Source organism: Pan paniscus, chromosome 9, assembly GCF_029289425.2.
Source record: "Pan paniscus chromosome 9, NHGRI_mPanPan1-v2.0_pri, whole genome shotgun sequence".
In the NCBI taxonomy this organism is placed as follows: domain Eukaryota; kingdom Metazoa; phylum Chordata; class Mammalia; order Primates; family Hominidae; genus Pan; species Pan paniscus.
In genome coordinates this window covers 60,592,890-60,614,670 of record NC_073258.2, presented here as the reverse complement: position 1 = coordinate 60,614,670, position 21,781 = coordinate 60,592,890, and the positions used below count along the sequence as shown (strand labels likewise).

Here is a 21,781-nt window from a genome sequence, read left to right as displayed (position 1 = left end):
CTTATCCACGGTAAATCAGATTCTGGCAATCCATGGCATACAAAGGCATTATAACTAACCAAATTGTCACATGTTATTGACCGTGACAATTTTCTTAGTGAAGCAAGTGCTGGAATCATGAGGTGACTCCTGTAATTGACTTTGTCAGTACTACAGGGACTGTGGAGGAGGGGTGGCTACTCCTAACTACATTGAATAAATTACACTAAAGAAATGACAAGCAGTTTATATGCTCAGCTCAAGGTGAAGTCTGGGAACCAGAGAGCTTTTTCTTTTTTTCTTTTTAAGAGTCTCACTTTGTCACCCAGGCTGGAGTCTAGTGGCACGATCTCAGCTCACTGCAGCTTCTGCTTCCCAGGCTGAAGTGATTCTTGTGCCTCAGCCTCCTGAGTAGCTGGGATTACAGGCATGTGCCACCACGACCTGGCAAATTTTTGTATTTTAGTAGAGACAAGGTTTCCCCATGTTGTCAAGGCTGGTCTCAAACTCTTGACCTCAAATGATCCACCTGCCTTGGCCTCCCAAAATGCTGTGATTATAGGTGTGAGCCACCATGCCTGGCCCCAGAGAGCTTTTATGCAAGTCTTCAGCTACTTATGTATTTCTTATTGCCATAGGGCTGACCTCATAGAAGTCAGATACATAATTTAATTGTGCAATGTCCTGAATTACATCAGGAATTGAGTTCAAAGGTTTTCTGTGCCTCTGTTGTGAAAAGTAGAGTGTTGATTGGAGTGGGAATATAAGGTAGCACTTAAATGGATTGCTTCCATTTTACCATAACATATAATTTATGTTATAATATTTATATTGACTTTTTATTAAGTTAAGAAAGAACGCTTCTTTTCTTTATTTATTTATGAGTTTTGGCCATAAATTGGTGTTGAATATTATCAAGTGCTTTTCTATATTTACTGAGGTAATCACATTTTTCTTTAATCTCTAAGAAATATGTTAGCAGATTCTTTTTGCTTGTGAACATGGAAGGCAGAGACAATTGTACTTGGTTCATGAACACTGCCACTATTGGTTCAGGAAAGAATTTACCTTTATATAATGATGTATCACCTTTTATCCCTAGTTCCCACTGTCTTTCCCTGGAACTCAGAAACCATTAAGGGAACTTCGTAATGAAAGATTAAATTGCCAGCCACCACAACTGAATGGAAGCTTGAAATAGAAATCAAGTTATATGAAATTTTAAAACGTTATATTTCTTGCATGTCTAGGTTGTGGGACAAGATTAGTATCAGATACAGAAAGAATTCCAGTTTCAATAAGAAGAACTCCAGATCCCTATAACAGATATTAAGTGAACAGCTAAAAACATAATTGCAGAGATGTGTAAAATAATCATTTTCACCTTTTTCCAAGCTTTATATATGTATATGCATAGCTTAAAGTAGCTTAATGTGTTTTTGTCATTTGTAGAAACTCACAGGCTACAGAGTATATCAAGTAAGTGAAAACATTCAATCATTGAGCTATTTATTCAGCAACATATTGTTGAAGTCTTAGTATGTTTTAGCTGCTGTGACAGTAAATAAAACATAATCCCTGCTTCTGGGGAAGTCACTGCCCAGTAAGAGAAAGAGACAAGAAAATAGGAAATTTCAAAATAGAGTCCTGAGTGCAATGCTAACCCTAAGCACAGAGTGCCAAGGAAATGCGGTAGGGTGGCCAGTGAGCTTGGGGTTCAAGAAAGGGCAAGGTAATGACCTTGCCTATCATAAGGCTCATATAGGATACGTTTACCTTATGAAAATTATACAGAAAGTCAATCCCCAAACTCCATTGTGTTTCAGATACACCCCACACCTTCCTTTACTGTTATAGGAGCAGAAAGGTAATGATAATGTCTGCGTGCATTTGGCTTAATTTTTCTTTAAAATTGGACTGCAAAATCATATACACATTTGCTAACAATTTTCCCTCTCTTTTCTGAATCATAAAGGCTCTGTTTAAATTATTAATATTTATGTCAACTAAATGCAGATAAGAAGATTTACTATATATAATATGCATTTGCTAGGTATATATAATTTTATGTATTACTTATGAAAATAAAACAAATACTTAGCAATCACTAAATAAATATATTCAATTCAGCAGGCAACATTTTCAGAACTTGGAGTCCATGGAAGAAAAATCATGAAACAAAATCTTGGTGGTAAAGAGGAGGGAGCTCTGGTTTATTTTCAATTAGAAGGTGTGAATCTCTCCCTGACCAGAAGCTTATCAGTTACTTACTAACATAAATAGAAAAATTAATTATTACTAAGTGTAGTTGGTTTGACAATATATTTGAATATATGAATATGACTTCATGGGAAAAATAATAAATATAAGATATCTTTGGTGATGAAGAGCTGAGGATTTTTTTTTCTATTTTCTATCAGAAGGCACAAGTCTTCTCTTCAGTCTCCTCACGGCTGACTTCATCTCATGGTTCCTCAGAGTGTAGATCAAGGGGTTAAGCAGAGGGGAGATGACAGTGAAGGTGACAGAGATGGCCTTATCCATGGGGAGGGCAGTGAAAGGCCGGGCATAGACATAGATGCAGGGCACGAAATGCAGGGTCACCACAGTGATGTGGGAGGTGCAGGTGGAGATGGCTTTCCTCCTGCCCTCTCCTGCCTGAGACTTGGGTAATGATAATATGACTATGTAGGACACCAGGAGCAGGAAAAACCACAGTGTGGTGAGCAGTCCATTGTTGGAAATCATTAGTAGTTCAAGTATGAAAATGTCTGTATGGGCCAGTTTGAGGACCTGGTGGACATCACAGTAGAAAGTGTCAAGAACATTGGGTCCACAGAAAGGGAGTGGGAGCAACAGGGAAATCTGCACGATGGAGTGGACAAAGCCCCCCAACCAGGCAGCCACTGTGAGCCCAATGCAATGGTCTCTACTCATGATAGTCGCATAGTGCAGGGGCTTGCAGATGGCCACATATCGATCCAATGCCATCACCGAAAGAGAAAATACATCCACCCCTCCAATAAGGTGGAATAGAAACATCTGAGTGAAGCAATGATTGAAGGAGATGGTCTTTCTTTCAGACAGAAGGTCCACCAGAACCTTGGGCACTGTGATGGAAGAGAAGCAGATATCGGCAATAGATAAATTACGGAGCAAAAAATACATGGGCGTGTGAAGGCAAGATTCACAGGTAACAGTGACCATGATGAGGAGGTTTCCCAGCAAAGTTGTCACATACACCAAGAGTAGGAAAAGAAATAAGACTAAGCTCGCTTCCCGATTCTGGGTCAGGCCAAGGAAAATAAATTCTTTTACCCTGGTGCAGTTTTCCATCTCCATTCAATCATCCTCTTCATTCTCTTTGGTTTTAAACCATGTCATGTGAAAGCACTGGGATATTTATTTTGTTGTCTTCCTAAACACGTAGAATGCAGTGCAGAAACTTCCCATGTGGTTGTAGTTTTTGCAATTTGTTGCATTGTTCACGTTTTTCAGATTTCAGTTAGTTTGGTGATAAAATCAAATTATCATATGCAAAGTCATTCAATAATTCTTCTCCTATAGAACTATTTTGGGAAAGAAAATATGTTAAGTAGTGACATAGTGTATTTTAAAAAATCAATTACCCATGTTTAATTTGATGTTTTTGGTACAAAACTCCCAATGTAATAAATCTTTCCTCTCTTTATTCTGCTTTAAGGAAATCTTTTCATCTTTTCTTGTCACTTATACTGCTTTGGAGGTCAAAAGTTCTGGCTTTCTCAAAAGACAGACGTGAAAGCACCAGGTTTTTTTTTTTATGTTGTGGCTGCTCCTGGTTTATGGTCACTATTATTATTATCAGTTATTTTTTTGCCCTGTACAGGAATACATTTTGACAGGAACCAACAGAAGTTTTGAAAATCTGAAAGGTGATTTTTTTTTTCCACAAAGGAAGAATTTCGCTGCTGAGAGAGGCAGTGGGATGTAGTGAAGAGAGCTCTGGATTGGGGAGCTTGGCGCGTTGGTTCCATCGGTCCTTATTCTGCCATCAACTAGCTGAATGACTGGGGCTCTGACTCCTCCACTCTGCCCTGTGTCAGATGGATTCTGTGTGGATAATATCAGTTGGAGTCAGCAGAGATGAGTAGGAATCTGCGTCAAGGGAAAGATTCACCTGAGAGAATACAAGATTGAGTGAGGCAACACAGGGAGACCCTATCACTACAAAAAATAAAAAAATTAGCCATGCGTGGTGGCATACACCTGTGGTCCCAGCTACTTAGGAAGCTGAAGTGGGAGGATCACTTGAGCCCCAGAAGTCCAGGCTGCAGTGAGCCATGATTGCACCCTGCACTCCAGCCTGGGTGGCAGAGTGAGACCCTGTCTCAGAAAAGAGAAAAGTGGACCCCACTCTGTCCTGGGGTCTGACTGTTGATGCCCAATTTCAGGCTTTGTTGAAAGGTCTAACCTCCTGTCCTGTTTTTCCTTCCCCTTTCCTGTCTTCACCAACAGTAGATCCTGTCTTCATCTACTGCATGTGGCTGGGAGAAAATCAGCTGGAGAGCCTTGACCTCCCTGCAATCTCCATACCCCAAGAGTTAACGTGCCTTGTGAATTATTCTCTTATGTATTCCTATAAAGAAGATTTCTTAAAAAAATTTCTCCCCACAGATAAAGAAACGATCTTCAGAAAGGTAGGCTCATTTTCTCAAACTCACAGCAGTAGTAAGTGCTGGAACTGAACTTAGGATATGATTCTGTTTACCTCCAAAGCTTACAACATTACATGTGTTACAACATATGATCATTGTTTAAGCATGCAGTTGATCAGCTGTTTCTTCCCATTTACTTTAGAGTAAAGGCAGCAGAAAAACAGTCTCAGATGCACGGTTTAAAAAATTATAAAATTTTCAGGTAAGTTTGGATCAGCATAGGTTCAGCCCAATATTCCACACCTCTGCAGCACCTCCAATAAGACTGTGCTGCAGAAATTGATGCCATTAAAATGGAACATGCCTCCTTAATGTTGGATTTGATTACATTCCTGACCCTCCATTTATTAGGCCAGTGAGAAGGCTTTTGTTTAGCCAATGAATCCTTCAGTCCTTCGGCACACATTTTGTAATCCCTATAGTGTGGCTGGGATTCTGCTAGTAATAGCAATATTCACATGACCACAGCAAAGTCCTTACTCTGGAGCAATTTTCGCTCTGATGGAAAATATAAACATGTAAGTGCATAATCACACATGGGAGATGATGCTGGTACCAATATAGTGCTGTGGAAGCACAGCAGCGCTGTAGCTGAGACTAGTGCGGGAAGCCTTCCTAGAGGAGGGGAAGTTTTCCCTCAATTTAGATGAATTTCCAGGAAACAGAAACAGGATGTATCATGCAAAGGAAACAGCCTGTAAAATGTCAGTCGGTGGTGAAGATGACATGCTTATACAGAGAACATTGGAAAATGCAGCGTGGTTAGTACAGAGGGAGGAAGTGTGGAATGGAAGGAGATTTTTATTAGTAACAGAAACCTCATTAATAAAAGATTTATTATTACATTCAATGGTGCCTAGGTATCGTTTGGTTGGTGAATGAATGGTTTAAGCCTGCTGAGCTTCTTGTTCTCCTACTCAGGATAGGAAAGCCTGAAATGTTCATCCATGGTAGGTGGGACAATGTCCTTTGATTTCTTTTTTCTTTTTCCTTTTTTTTTTTTTTTTTTTGAGACGGAGTCTCACTCTGTCACCCAGGCTGGAGTGCAGTGACGCTATCTCAGCTCACTGCAAGCTCCGCCTCCCGGGTTCACGCCATTCTCCTGCCTCAGCCTCCCTAGTAGCTGGGACTACTGGTGAATGCCACCACGCCCGGCTAATTTTTTTTTGTATTTTTAGTAGAGACGGGGTTTCACTGTGTTAGCCAGGATGGTCTTGATCTCCTGACCTCGTGATCCGCCCGCCTCGGCCTCCCAAAGTGCTGAGATTACAGGCCTGAGCCTCTGCGCCCGGTCCCTTGGACTTCTTTACTCTCAACTCTGATCCATGAACTTCTAGTACTACATGGAGTGGGGTGTTCTGGAAAGTGGTGATGAAAGGTTATGGATGTTGCTTGAGTGTTGGGGTGAGAAAAAGGCAGTGACCCCTTTCTGGGAGGCAGCGGATACTGTATCATCACACTTTCTTCTGCCCTATCCCTCTTTGGATCAAAGCTTAGAGGGTGGAGGGATCACACAGCAATGAGAGATATTGTCATCTTTCGAATAATGCCTATGTTTATAAGCTGTCATTGGTCATTTGGAATAAATTTTATAATTATTATTATTCACGCCACCTTATACATAGCCGGTGGATATATATCACAATCTTCAAATGTATACAAATAAGTTGGGCCACATTTCTAAAGTGTTTACAGACCAACAGAAATGGAAGATTTATGCAAATAAGTGAACATGACACACGATAAAAAGTGAGACTTGTTGTAAGAGAAGATTTGGGTGGCACATCACCTGTGGTAGGAGATATGATCATTTCTGTCAGTAACAAAATCCATTATTTGAGTCCTTTGTATATATGAAGTGGTATAAAAACTTGATTTATTTAATTGTCACCACCACCCATTAGGTAAGTCTGCACTAGTGTAAATCTTGTCTTTCATATGGAATATAGCATGAATCTTTGTTGGGTGAAGAAAGAACGTATGAAATGGAAGGTATGGAAACAGTATGGAAGACACAATATTTCATTTTTTCCCCAAGTTCAGTCACTACAGGTTGAAACTTTGTATCAGAAAAGCATTTGAAAAAGTCTTTCCAAAGGTAAGCATTTGGCAGAAAGCCGCTCTGGAAACCCTTTTGCATTGACCTTAGGCTGAGGTGGCCTCACACATAAGCAACTCAAAGGGTCACAGTGAATGCATGATGCCTCCTCTCACACCAAATGGATCACATTTCCAGCATCTCCCTTAACACAATATCATTTTTTCCAATATTTAACACCCACCTTTGTTGTTTCTGTCATTGAGATGATTATTTTAACTCTGAAGCATTTGATATACCTGAAAAATATTCAAAGTAAAATTAGTCATACATAATCAATAAAAACATCTCAGTTTCACTATGCATAACCTTAACCTTAGCTAGAAGTTTGTCTTTACCTAGTTCCTTTGATCCCAAAACTCCAACTACAAATTGGATGCTATTAGATATAGTGCATAACAGAAGACTACTGACATTAATTCTTGAAAATCTTGTCTAAAGGTTAAGCCCTTTGCTATGCTAAATATCGCACTGTCTTTGCTCTGCTTTTGGAGAGAAAAGTCAGATTCAAAGAATCATATCTTTTAAAGTTTTTCCATTGTGTCCTTGACTTATGTTCAAACCTCTGAGGCTCATGCTTAATTTATGAATTGGAAAGAGAATGTTATTGGACAACAGAGAAGTCAAGTGGCTGATTTTGCTGTTGGTAAGGGAGTTTCAATGGGAGTTATTAAAGTGTTACGAAAGCATACCATGTATACACAGACACATATGGATACATTTTGGTTGGTGGCCAAATTCTCTAGAGGCAATAGAGGAAACCTATCTCCTTAACCACAGTTCAATAAGAAATTTGTTAATACATGTCAAGTGCTATGCCAGAGAGACTTTGAGTCCAATTTTCACAACTTGGAAGGCTCAGAGGACATCATCTACCTGTAGGTTCCAATTAGGTTGCCAAAAACCTAGAACTGGACCTAAAGTAATTTGCTTCCAGTCCAGTTTCTAATTAAACACAGAGTGAATATAGCCCCATGATGCATTTTTTTGTTTTACACACACACACACACGCACACACACACACTTACTTACTGTCCATCTCATTTGAGTATGACCATGATGTTTTAATAAATGTCCATATAAACAGAAACAACTTAAGTGATATTTGGGGAATATATATTTTCCTCTTTCCAACACTACTTATGTGGACTCCTTCAGTTGGGAGACAGATGGGTCAGTGTAAGATAATAAAACTGTTCACATAAATGCAATACTTATTTTAGCCTAACTCAATTTATTGAAAGCTTTGATTTTCTATAGAATCCACCTCCACTCTTTCCAGAATGACAATGAGTTTGAACTTATTTGTGTTTTATTACATTAAACTAGTCTACAAAGAACAGCATAAGACTGAACATGCATGTTGAGATGGATAATGCTTGGTGGTTTTTTTTTTTTTGCCTTTTTCTGGGTCTCACTAACCTGGTTCTGGAGTAGCAGACTGAATGGACCTTTGTCTCCATCCTCTTCTGTCTCAGTCATCAACGTCTGACTTGAGTGAGAAGCAGCAGATACAAGGAAAGGAAGATAATCAATTAATAAAAAGAACAAGAATGTACTTTACCTACAAGCTTTATGGTGAATTGTGTTACATGTGTGGAGACTCCTGATTCAGACGTATTAAATAGGCAATGAGTCTGAGGGGAGTTGATGTCTTTCAGTGAAGGTGATAAGGATGAATTGGATCCAGACAAATCTGAATCTGTTTTGGAATTTTAGTACTGGGGAATAGAGCTTTAAATTTAATTGGAAACAAGAATTAATATGTGAATAGGATGGAGTAATGGCATTCATGTGACACAGGGACTTAGTGATTATATAAGCTCTCTGGCATCTGTGATTTATATCAAATACACAGAAAAGTGTAAAAACCTGTTTACACCACAATTACTTCTCGAGAGTCTATTTTATGCCCAAGGAACTGAAAGTACAGCAGTGAATAAAACAGACCCAAATCCTGTCCTCATGGAGCTGCTATTCTAGTGGGATAGCCCAGGTAATAAATAAAGTCAATCAGTAAAATGTATAGAGTATGTTGGTGGTAAACAGAACAAAAACCACTAGGTAGGCAGTAAGATAGGTGGCAATGGATAGGAACTGCGTTTTACACAAGGGTATTAAGGTGAGAGGCAGCATGTTTTTGGAACATCAAAAAGACCAGTGCTTAACAGATGATGTCAAGATTATATAGAATGAGTAGTCCATTATGAAAATTTTATTTTTATTCTGAGTGAAATTGCAGGGTTTAAACAGAGCACTGACATAATCATACAGGATCATTCTTGCAGCTGTATAAAAGACTGAAGTTGGGAGTTCAAGACCAGCCTGCCTAACATGGAGAAACCTTGTCTCTACTAAAAATACAAATTAGCTGGGCATGGTGGTGTATGCCTGTAATTCCCGCTACTCGGGAGGCTGAGGCAGGAGAATCGCTTGAACCCAGGAAGTCGAGGTTGCAGTGAGCCAAGATCGCGCCATTGCACTCCAGTCTGGGCAACAAGAGTGAAATTCCATCTCAAAAAAAAAAAAAAAAAGACTGAAGAGAAGTGTTGGAAACATATACACCTCCCACCAAGATATATATATGTGTATATATATATGTGTATATATATGTGTATATATATATGTGTATATATATATGTGTGTATATATATATATATATAGAGAGAGAACAGAATATATAACAAGTATATATAAGAACGGAAATAATTTTTTACATGTATAATAGTCAAGAAAATATATATATTCAAGAAAATTTCATTTCTGTTCTAAAAAATCAATTTTATAGAATTATAGAGGAACTCTTTTGTATTTGGCTTTTTAAAAAAATGTTTTTGAGATTCATCTGTTTTCTTCAGTGTATTAGTTACCCCTAATTATTGTGAATGGTATTCCATTGAATAGATTTATCACAGTTCGTTTGTCCAATTAACTGTTGATGGGCATTTGAGTTGTTTCTAGTTTCTGGCTATTATGAATAAATCTACTCTAAACATACTTGTTCAAGTCTTGTGAACATAGGTTTTTATTTCTCTTGGGTAAATACCTGGAGGTGTTAGGGCACTATATGGTAATGCATGTTTAACTTTATAAGAAACTGCCCAACTGTTTTAAAAAGTGATTGCAGCAATTGACAGATCTACCAGCAGTGTTGCAGTTGCTTCATGTTTTTCCCAACATTTGATATTGTTAGCATCATGAATTTTCATTATTCTCATGGGTATGTGGTAGTATCTCATTATGGTGTTTTTCTTTTTCTCTGACAGGGTCTCACTCTGTCGCTCAGGCTGGAGTGCAGTGGCATGATCTTGGCTCACAACAACCTCCAACTTCCTGTCTCAAGTGATCCTCCCAACACAGCTTCCCAAAGCAGCTGGGACTACAGACACAAGCCACTATGCCCGGCTAATTTTTTTATTTTTTGTAGGGACAGGGTTTTGCCATATTGCCTAGGCTGGTCTCGAACTCCTGGACTCAAGTGATCTGCCCGCCTAGAACTCCCAAAGTGTTGGGATTACAGGTGTGAACCACTGCACCTGGCCATGGTGTTAATTTTTATTTTCCTGACCATCAGAGATGTTGCACATTTTTTATGTACTTATCATATGGTTTATTTTGATTTTGTGTCTATTCAAATTTGTTGCTATATTAATTTTTCTTAATTTGAGTTTTAGGATATATTTTGGATACAAGTCCTTTATTAGAAATATGTATTGCAAATAAATCTGCCTAGTCTACAGCTTGTTTTAATTTTCTTGATATATTTTGAAGTACACAAATTTTACTTATTGTTTTTCTGTCATTAAAACTCATATTTCTTTCTTTCTTTTTTTTTTTTTTTTGAGACGGAGTTTCATTCTTGTCACCCAGGCTGGAGTGCAGTGGGTCTATCTTGGCTCACTGCAACCTCCGCCTCCCGAATTCAAGTGACTCTCCTGCCTCAGCTTCCCAAGTGGCAGGGATTACAGGCACACGCCACCACGACTGGCTAATTTTTTTTTTTTTTTTGTATTTGTAGTAGAGACAGGGTTTCACTACGCTGGCCAGGCTGGTCTCGAACTCCTGACCTCAGGTGATCCACCTGCCTCGGTGTCCTAAAGTGCTGGGATTACAGGCTTGGGCCACCACTCCTGGCCCCCCAAAAAAGGAGTTTAAACTTTATTTTTTAGGCAATAAGAAACCATTACAAAACTAAAACTCACATTTCTTTATTCATCAGTTTTTTCATTAATCGGGTGCTTTTTATGTGTGCATTTTATGCTGCCCTCTCTGCTGGACTCTGGCTCTACCAATAAAGAGTCAATAAATACCTCTTTTTTTTTTTTCCAGGAAGTGGACATATATAGTTCGTAGCCTTCTATAACTTGCTGAAACTTAGAATTTTTGTTTTTTTGCATTAATTCATTCAACTTTACATTGACCATTTCCTATTAAGGGAGAACTTTTATCTCATTGCCATGTTTAGGTTAGGCGTTTCTGGGAATTATTGATTTCATTCATAGGATATGAATTTTTATTAAGTGTCTAGATTGTTTTCTTATTTTCTTGCTTTATCCCTTTCTTAATTTTGCATGCCTCTTCAAGGTTTAGTAGCAGAAATTTAAATTTGGAAGTTCAATATTTTCTATTTTTTTAATATTCTCTAAAAAATTTTTGTCTACCCCCAAATTGCAAACTTTTTGTTTTTCCTCTTAGAAGTCTAATAGTTTGAACTTTTATATTTAACTCTTTGATGTATTTCAAGGTAATTTTTTTTCTGCAGTGAGAGGTAAGTGTGAAGGTTTATTTTTTCTCATATGGATATCAGTTGTTCTGCATAATTTGTTGAAAAGATGATTATTCCTCCCCTTCCGCATTGATTTACCTAGATAGCTGTACTTAAATTCAATTAAGCATATATGTACGTGTGTGTTTCTGGACTCTCTCTTCCTTTCCAATGACCTAGGTTTATTCAAGTTCATTTATATGTTATTGATGATTGTAGTTTTCCAATAGGTGTCCAATAAGTCTTGAGTTCAGGTAGTTTATGTCCTCCAACTTTGTTTTCTTTCACAAAATTGTTGTGGGTATTTAAAATCCTTCCCATGTCCATAGAAACTTACAATCAGCGTAATGAACGAGAAGTCTTGGTGGAGTTTTGACTTGGATTGTGTTTATCTATAGGTTAATTTGGGAGAGAATTGAAATCTTAAAAATATTGAGTCTTTCAATCTGTGAATATGATATTTTTCTCTATTTAGGACTTCTTTAATTTTTTGTAGTAATGTCTTTTGTTGTTGTTACATTTCAGAGTACCTCTACATTCATGAGGAATTTTGGTCAGTACTTTTATATTTTTATAATGTCATTGTCTGGTTTTGGTATTATTGCCATGCTATCCTCAAAAACCATACTAAATTGGGAAGTGTTCTCTTCTCTATTTTTTGAAAGAGCTTTGTAATATTGGTATTATTTCTTCCTTAAATGTTTGTTAGAATTCACCTGTGAAGCCATCTGGGCTTAGAGATTTCTTGTGTGAAGGTTTTAACTAAAATCCAATTCTTAGGCCAGGCACAATGGCTCACACCTGTAATCCCAGCATTTTGGGAGGCCAAGGAGGGTGGATGGCTTTAGCCCCAGAGTTTGAGACCAGTCTGGGCAACTTAGGGAAACTCTATCTCTTAAAAAAATCTATCTATCTATCTATCTATCTATCTATCTATCTATCTATCTATCTATCTATCATCTATCTATCTATCTATCTATCTATCATCTATCTATCTATCTATCTATCTATCTATCATCTATCTATCATCTATCTATCTATCTATCTATCTATCTATCTATCTATCTATCATCTATCTGTCATCTATCTATCATCTCCAGCACAGTGGCATGTGCCTACAGTCCCAGCTACTTGGGAAGCTGAGGTGAGATTATGGCTTGAGCCTGGGAGATCAATGTGGCAGGCAGTGAGCCAAGATTGTTCCTTTGCACTCCAGCCTGGGGAAGAGTAACAGACCTTGTCTCAGCAAACAAACAAGGCCGGGCGCGGTGGCTCACGCCTGTAATCCCAGCATTTTGGGAGGCCGAGGCGGGCGGATCACGATGTCAGGAGATCGATACCATCCTGGCTAACACGGTGAAACCCCATCTCTACTAAAAATACAAAAAATTAGCCGGGCTTGGTGGCGGGCTCCTGTAGTCCCAGCTACTCGGCAGGCTGAGGCAGGAGAATGGCGTGAACCCGGGAGGTGGAGCTTGCAGTGAGCCGAGATTGCGCCACTGCACTCCAGCCTGGGCGACAGAGCCAGACTCCGTCTCAAAAACAAACAAACAAAATTCAATTCTTTGTTGGGAGAAAATATTTGCAAACTATCTACTGACAAGGGATTCAGAATCAGAATATAAACGGTGCTCAAACACCTCAATAGCCAAAAATCAAATAATACCACTAAAAAAATGAACAAAACATCTGAATAAATATTTCTGAAAAGAAGACATACAAATGGCCAACAGGTATATGAAAGCATGTTCAATATCATTAATCATCAGAGAAATTCAAATCAAGACTACAATGAGATATAATCTCATCCCATTTAGAATGGTTTTAATAAAAAGACAGGGAATAATGGATGCTGGAGAGAATGAGGAGAAAGGGCAGCACTATTAGTGGGAATGTAAATTAGTTGAGCCATTGTAGAAAACTGTATGAAGGTTTTCCAAAAACTAAAAATAGAACAACCTTATGACCCAGCAATTCCACAATTGGGTATATAACCAAAAGAGAGGAAATCAATATATTGAAGAGATAACTGTAGTCTCATGTTTATTGCAGCACTATTCATAATAGTCAAAATATGGAATTAACGTAATTGTCTATTAATGAATGAATGGTTAAAGAATATATGGTAAATATACACAATGAAATATTATTTAGTCGTAGAAAGAATAAAATCCTGTAATTTGCAGCAACATAGAAAGAACTGGACATCATTATGTTATATGAAATAAGACAAGCACAGAAAGAAATATCACATATTCTCACTCATATGTGGAAGCTAGAAATGTGTATGTCATGAAGATAGAGAGTAGATTAATGGTTATCAGAGGCAGGGAAGGATGGGGGAAGAAAGTTTGATTAATGAGGACAGATATGCAGTTTGACAGAAGAAATAAGACCTAGTATTAGATCAGTAGAGTGACTATACTTTACAGTAATTCATTGTATATTTCAAAATAGCTGAAAGAGAAAAATGCAAATGGTTCCAGCAAAAAGACAAATATTTAAGATGATAGATATTCCAAGTATACTGATTTGATCTTTATAAATTATATGAATGTATTAAATTATCACATATACCCTGAAACTATGTTCATATATTATATATAAATTAAAAATTAAGATAAATAAAAATCAATTTTTGAACAGATATAGAGCTGTTTAGACAAAATAATCTTCTTATGTCAGTTTTGGTAATTTGTGCCTTATGAAGAATTTGTCCAATTTATCTATATTTTTCTTTATTTTATTTTTCCATAAGTTATTGGGGTCCAGGTGGTATTTGGTTACATGAGTAAGCTCTTTAGTGGTGATTTGTGAGATTTTTGGTGCACCCATCACTCGAGCAGTATACACTACACCATATTTGTAGTCTTTTATACCTCCCCTCTCCAACTCTTCCCCCCAAAGTCCACTGTGTCATTCTTACGCCTGTGTGTCCTCATAGCTTAGCTCTCATGTATCAGTGAGAACATACGACGTTTGGTTTTTCATTCCTGAGTTACTTCACTTAGAGCAATATTCCCCAATCTCATCCAGGTCACTGCAAATTCTGTTAATTCATTCCTTTTTATGGCTGCATAGTATTCCATTGTATATATGGTGGACTATACACACACACACAAATATATATATATTTAAATGTAATATATAAAATATTTTACATAAATATTATATATAATATTTTATGTATAATATTTCATATATATATTTGTATATAATACATATTATATATAAATACTATATATAATACATACTATATATAAATACTCTATATAATACATATTATATATAAATACTATATATACTACATATTATATATAAATACTATATATACTACATATTATATATAAATACTATATATACTACATATTACATATAAATACTATATATACTGCATATTATATATAAATACTGTATATAATACATATTATATATAAATACTATATATAATACATATTATATAAAAATATATTAAATATTTATATCTATTATATATAAATATACAAAATATTTATCTATTATATATAATATATAAATATATGAAATATTTATATATAATATATAATATATAAAATATTTATATCTATTATATATAAATATGTAAAATCTTTATATATACATATATAAATTATATAACATATTTATATACAGATAAAATATATACAATATTTCTCTACATTATATATAGATAAAATATATACAATATTTATCTATATTATATACAGATGAAATATATACAATATTTATCTATGTTATATATAATATATATAAATATTTATATATTACCTATTATGAATATATATAAAATATATAAATATTTATATATTACATATACATATAATATATATAAATATTTATATATTATGTATAATATAAAAATATTTATATATATTATATATACATATATAAAATATATAAAATATTCATATATAGTATATATACATATATAAAATATGTAAAATATTTATATATTATATATACTATATATAAATATATAAAATGTTTATATATAATGTATAATATAAAAAATATATAAAATATTTATATATATTATATATCATATACATAATATATAATATATAAAATATTTCTATATATTATATATAATATATGTAATATACAAAATATATATAAATATCTATATATTATATATAACATATAAAATATTTATATGTTATATATACATATACAAAATATATTAAGTATTTATATATTATATATACATATATGAAATATATAAAATATTTATATATTTTATATATAATATATAAATATATAAAATATTTATATATTATATATAAAATATATAAATATTTATATATTATATCTACATATACAAAATATATAAAATATTTATATATTATATATATAAAATATATGATATATTTATATATTATATATACATATATAAAATATATGAAATATTTATATATTATATATACATATATAAAATATATGAAATATTTATATATTATATATACATATATAAAATATATGAAATATTTATATATTATATATACATATATAAAATATATGAAATATTTATATATTATATATACATATACAAAATATATGAAATATTTATATATTATATATACATATACAAAATATATGAAATATTTATGTATTATATATAAATATATAATATATATGAAATATTTATATATCATATATACATATATAAAATATATAAATATTTATATATCATATATACATATATAATATATATAAACATTTCTATATATTATATATACATATATAATATATATAAATATTTCTATATATTATATATACATATATAATATATATAAATATTTCTATATATTATATATACATATATAAAATATTTACATATACATATATACATATATAAAATATTTATATATATTATATATACATATATAAAATATTTATATATATTATATATACATATATAAAATATTTATATATTATATATACATATATAAAATATATGAAATATTTATATATTATGTATACATATATAAAATATTTATATATACATATATACATATATAAAATATTTATATATTAAATATACATACATAAAATATATAAATATTTATATATTATATATACATATATAAAATATATGAAATATTTATAAACATTATATATACTATATATAAAATATATAAAATATTTACATACATTATATATACATATATACATATGTAAAATATTTACATATATTATATATACAGATATACATATGTAAAATATTTATATATTATATATACATATATAAAATATTTATATATTATATATACATATATAATATATTTATATATTATATATACATATATAAAATATTTATATATTATATATACATATATAAAATATTTATATATTATATATACATATATAAAATATTTATATATTATATATACATATATAAAATATTTATATATTATATATACATATATAAAATATTTATATATTATATATACATATATAAAATATTTAGATATTATATAAACATTTATAAATATTTAGATATTATATATACATTTATAAATATTTATATATTATATATACATTTATAAATATTTATATATTATATATACATTTATAAATATTTATATATTATATATACATTTATAAATATTTATATGTATATATAATGTATAAAATATTTATATATGATATATACATATAGAAATATTTATATGTATATATACATCTAAAATATTTATATATGTATATATACATATATAAAAAAGTTATATATATTATATATACATATGTAAAATATTATATATATTATATATGCATATATAAAATATTTATATATATTAAATACATATTTAAAATATTTATATATTATATACATTTATAAAATATGTATATATAATATATACATATATGAATATTTATATATTATATATACATAAATAAATATTGATATATATTATACATACATACGTAAAATATTTATATATTATACATACATATATAAAATATTTATATATACATATATAAGATATATATGTTATATATACATATATAAAATATTTATATATTATATACATATATAAAATATATATAGTATACCTACATATATAAAATATATATATTATATCTACATATAGAAAATATGTATATATCTACATCTATAAAATATGTACATATTATATCTACATCTATAAAATATGTATATATCTACATCTATAAAATATGTATATATCTACATCTATAAAATATGTATATATCTACATCTATAAAATATGTATATATCTACATATATAAAATATGTATATGTTATATCTACATATATAAAATATTTATGTATATTATATATATATATAAAATATATTTATATATTATTATGTAATTATATATATATATCTCTCACAGTTTCTTTATTCACTCGTTGATTAATGGGCATTTGGGTTGGTTCCATGATTTTGCAATTGTGAATTGAGCTGCTATAAACATGCGTGTGCCCATGTCTTTTTTGAAGAATGACTTATTTTCCTCTCGGTAGATATCCAGTAGTGGGATTGCTGGATCAAATGATAGTTCTACTTTTAGTTCTTTAAGGTATATCCACACTGTTTTCCATAGTGGCTGTGAAAGTTTACATTCCCACCAGCAGTGTAGGAGTGTTCCCTATTCACCGCATCTATGCCAACAACTACGGTTTTTTGATTTTTTGATATGGCCATTCTTGCAGGAGTAATGTGGTATCGAATTGTGGTTTTGATTTGCATTTCCCTGATCATTAGTGATGTTGAGCATTTTTTCATATGGTTATTGGCCATTTGTATATCTTCTTTTCAGAATTGTCTATTAATGTCCTTAGCCCACTTTTTGATGGGATTCTGTTTTTTTTTTTTTCTTACTGATTTGTTTGAGTTTGTTACAGATTCTGGATATTAGGCCTTTGTCAGATGTATAGATTGTGAAGATTTTCTCCCATTCTGTGGGTTGTCTGTTTACTCTGCCAGCTGTTCCTTTTGCCGTGCAAAAGCTCTTTAGTTTAATTAGGTCCCAGTTATTTATCTTTGTTTTTATTGCATTTGCTTTCTGGTTCTTGGTGATGAAATTGTTGCCTAAGCCGATGTCTAGAAGGGTTTTTCTGACGTTATCTCCTAGAATTTTTATAGCTTCAGGTCTTAGGTTTAACTCTTTAATCCATCTTGAGTTGACTTTTGTATAAAGTGAGAGATGAGGATCCAGTTTCATCCTCCTACATGTGACTAGCCAATTATCCCAGCACCATTTGGTGAAAAGGGTGTCCTTTCCCCACTTTATGTTTTTGTTAGCTTTGTCAAAGATCAGTTGGCTGTATTTGGGTTTATTTCTGGGTTCTCTACTCTGTTCCACTGGTCTATGTGCTTATTTTTATACCAGTACCACGCTGTTTTGGTGACTATGGCCTTATAGTATAGTTTGAAATCAGGTAGTGTGATGCCTCCAGATTTTGTTCTTTGTGCTTAGTCTTGCTTTGAGTATGCGGGCTCTTTTTTGATTCCATACGAATTTTAGAATTTTTTTTTCTAATTTTGTGAAGAATGATGGTGGTATTTTGATGGGGATTGCATTCAACTTGTAGATTGCTTTGGGCAGTATGGTCATTTTCACTATATTGATTCTATCCATCCATGAGCATGGGATGTGTTTCCATTTGTTTGTGTCATCTGTGATTTATTTCAGCAGTGTTTTGTAGTTTTCCCTGTAGAGGACTTTCAACTCCTTGGTTAGGTATATTCCTGAGTGTTTTATTTTTTTTGTACCTATTGTAAAAGGGGTTGAGTTCTCGATTTGATTCTCTGCTTGGTCATTGTTGTTGTATAGAAGAGCTACTGATTTGTGTACATTAATCTTGTATCTGTAAAGTTTGCTATTTCTTTTATCAGTTCTAGGAGCTTTCTGGAGGAGTCTTTAGGGTTTTCAAGGTAAAAGATCATATTGTCAGCAAACAGTGAAAGTTTGACTTCCTCTTTACTGATGTGGATGCCCTTTATTTCTTTCTCTTGCCTGATTGCTCTGGCTAGGACTTCCAGTACTATGTTGAAGAGGAGTGGTGAGAGTGGGCATCCTTGTTTTGTTCCACTTCTCAGAGGGAATGCTTTCAACTTTTCCCCATTCTGTATTATGTTGGCTGTGGGTTGGTCATAGATGGCTATTATTACATTAAGGCATGTCCCTCGTATGCTGACTTTGCTCAGAGTTTTAATCATAAAGGGATGCTGGATTTTGCAGAATTTTTTTTCTGTATCTGTTGAGATGATCATGTGGTTTTTGTTTTTAATTCTGTTTATGTGGTATATCACATTTATTGAGCTGTGTATGTTAAACCACCCCTGCATCCCTGGTATGAAATCCACTTGATATGGTGGATTATCTTTTTGATATGTTGTTGGATTTAGTTAGCTAGTATTTTGTTAAGGATTTTAGTATCTATATGCATCAAGGATATCAGTCTGTAGTTTTCTTTTTTGGTTGTGTCCTTTCCTGGTTTTGGTATTAGGGTGATGCTGGCTTCATAGATTGAGTTAGGGAGGGTTCCTTCTTTCTCTATCTTGTGGAATACTGTCAAAAGGATTGGTACCAATTCTTCTTTGAGTGGCTGGTAGAATTAAGTTGTGAATCCATCTGGTCCTGGACTTTTTTTGTTGGTATTTTTTAAATAACCATTTCAATCTTGTTGCTTGTTATTGGTATTGGTCTGTTCAGGGTATCTAATTCTTCCTGATTTAAGCTAGGGGGTTGTATTTTTCCAGGAATTTACCCTTCTATTCTAGGTTTTCTAGTTTATGTGTGTAAAGGTGTTCATAGTAGCCTTGAATGATCTTTTGTATTTCAGTGGTGTCAGTTGTAATATCTCCTGTTTCGTTTCTTAGTGAGGTTATTTGGATTTTTTCTCTTCTTTTCTTGGTTAATCTTGCTAATGGTCTATCAATTTTATTTATCTTTTCAAAGAACCAGTAACCTTTTGTTGCTTTTGGATCAATTAAAGAAAAGTAAATTTCCTGTTAGGCTGAAGTGACGTGTAGGAGACCACACAGCAAGGTAGTGGTGAAGTCAGTTTTTGACTTTCAGCCCAATAAATTTTCCATTCACAACACTTCAATATATATATATTTTTTCTGGAGCCTGACACCATAATTTCAATAGCTGATAAAATTTATGATGGTGGCAGCATGACAAAAGTTAACTCAGAGGAAAATAGTCATACTCAGCCTAAGCATCTGCCTGAGTCATCTGGCACCATATTACAGATAGAAGTTCCCCAGTTCAGTGCACAGCTGGGAGGCATCGTGCTTGGGCTGCGGAAAAACAAGCTTTGGAAGGGTGATAACCTTAAAAAATCATGTGGATAAACAAACCCAAAACACATGTTGCCTCTCATCTGCTCCAGAGAATGTGACCCTTTGTTTCCTGAGTCTGTTTATTCCACATGGGCACAGTGAACTCCACAGCATGTACTGATGGGGGCAGCATTTTATCCCAATGACATATACTGAGCTACCCGCTTGGCAAGGCACCAGGACATTGTGCAAAATTAACTCTCACAAGATTCCACTTTCTTTACTTCTCTTGTTCTCTCTTCTCCATCCTCAGTTAAAGCCTGTCATCTATTCTTAGATTATTGCAGGAATTCCTTAACTGGTCTCCTTTTCTTTGGTCTGCATTCCTCTTACCTCATTCTCTTTGTTATTTCCAGAAATGTCTTTATATTCTAAATGGGACCATGTTATTTCTTTGTTTATTTTTTTTAATGGTAGCCTACTGCCTGAAAAATAAAGTTTAAACTCCTTTTTTTTGGGTCAGGCGCAGTGGCCTAGGCAGGCAGGTCACCTGAGGTCAGGAGTTCGAGACCAGCCTGGCCAACATGGTGAAACCACGTCTCTACTAAAAATACAAAAATTAGCTAGGCATGGTGGTGTGCACCTATAATCCCAGCTACTCAGGAGGCTGAGGCAGGAGAATCGCTTGAACCCGGGAGGTGGATATTGCAGTGAGCCGAGATCGCACCACTGCACTCCAGCCTGGGTGACAGAGCGAGACTCTGTCTCAAAAAACAACCAAAAAAGCCCCCAAACTCCTTTTTTTTTTTCATCCAAGACTTTTCTTCATCTTGAATATTATCTGGTGCCTTGTTTCCTTTGACTCTGGTTTCAGTGGCTCAAATATTATGCAAATTATTGTTTGCCTATGCTTTTGGGTCTATGTTCCTGTTGCTGCCTCTGCCTGCCATGTCCTTCCCATTTTCAG

General features: G+C 33.4%; 1 protein-coding gene across 1 annotated transcript; it reads right to left on the bottom strand.

Annotated features, from left to right (window-relative positions):
• Positions 1–2,382: 2,382 nt before the first annotated feature.
• On the bottom strand, positions 2,383–3,321 carry LOC100974724 (olfactory receptor 4D10). The gene has a single exon (XM_003826365.4). It carries the CDS (start codon positions 3,319–3,321, stop codon positions 2,386–2,388), a length of 936 nt encoding a protein of 311 aa, XP_003826413.1. The 3' UTR covers positions 2,383–2,385.
• Between the last annotated feature and the right edge of the window lie 18,460 nt (positions 3,322–21,781).

Excerpts from the sequence above, each read along its gene's own strand:
- LOC100974724 (XM_003826365.4), bottom strand. The coding sequence starts at position 3,321 with ATGGAGATGGAAAACTGCACCAGGGTAAAAGAATTTATTTTCCTTGGC.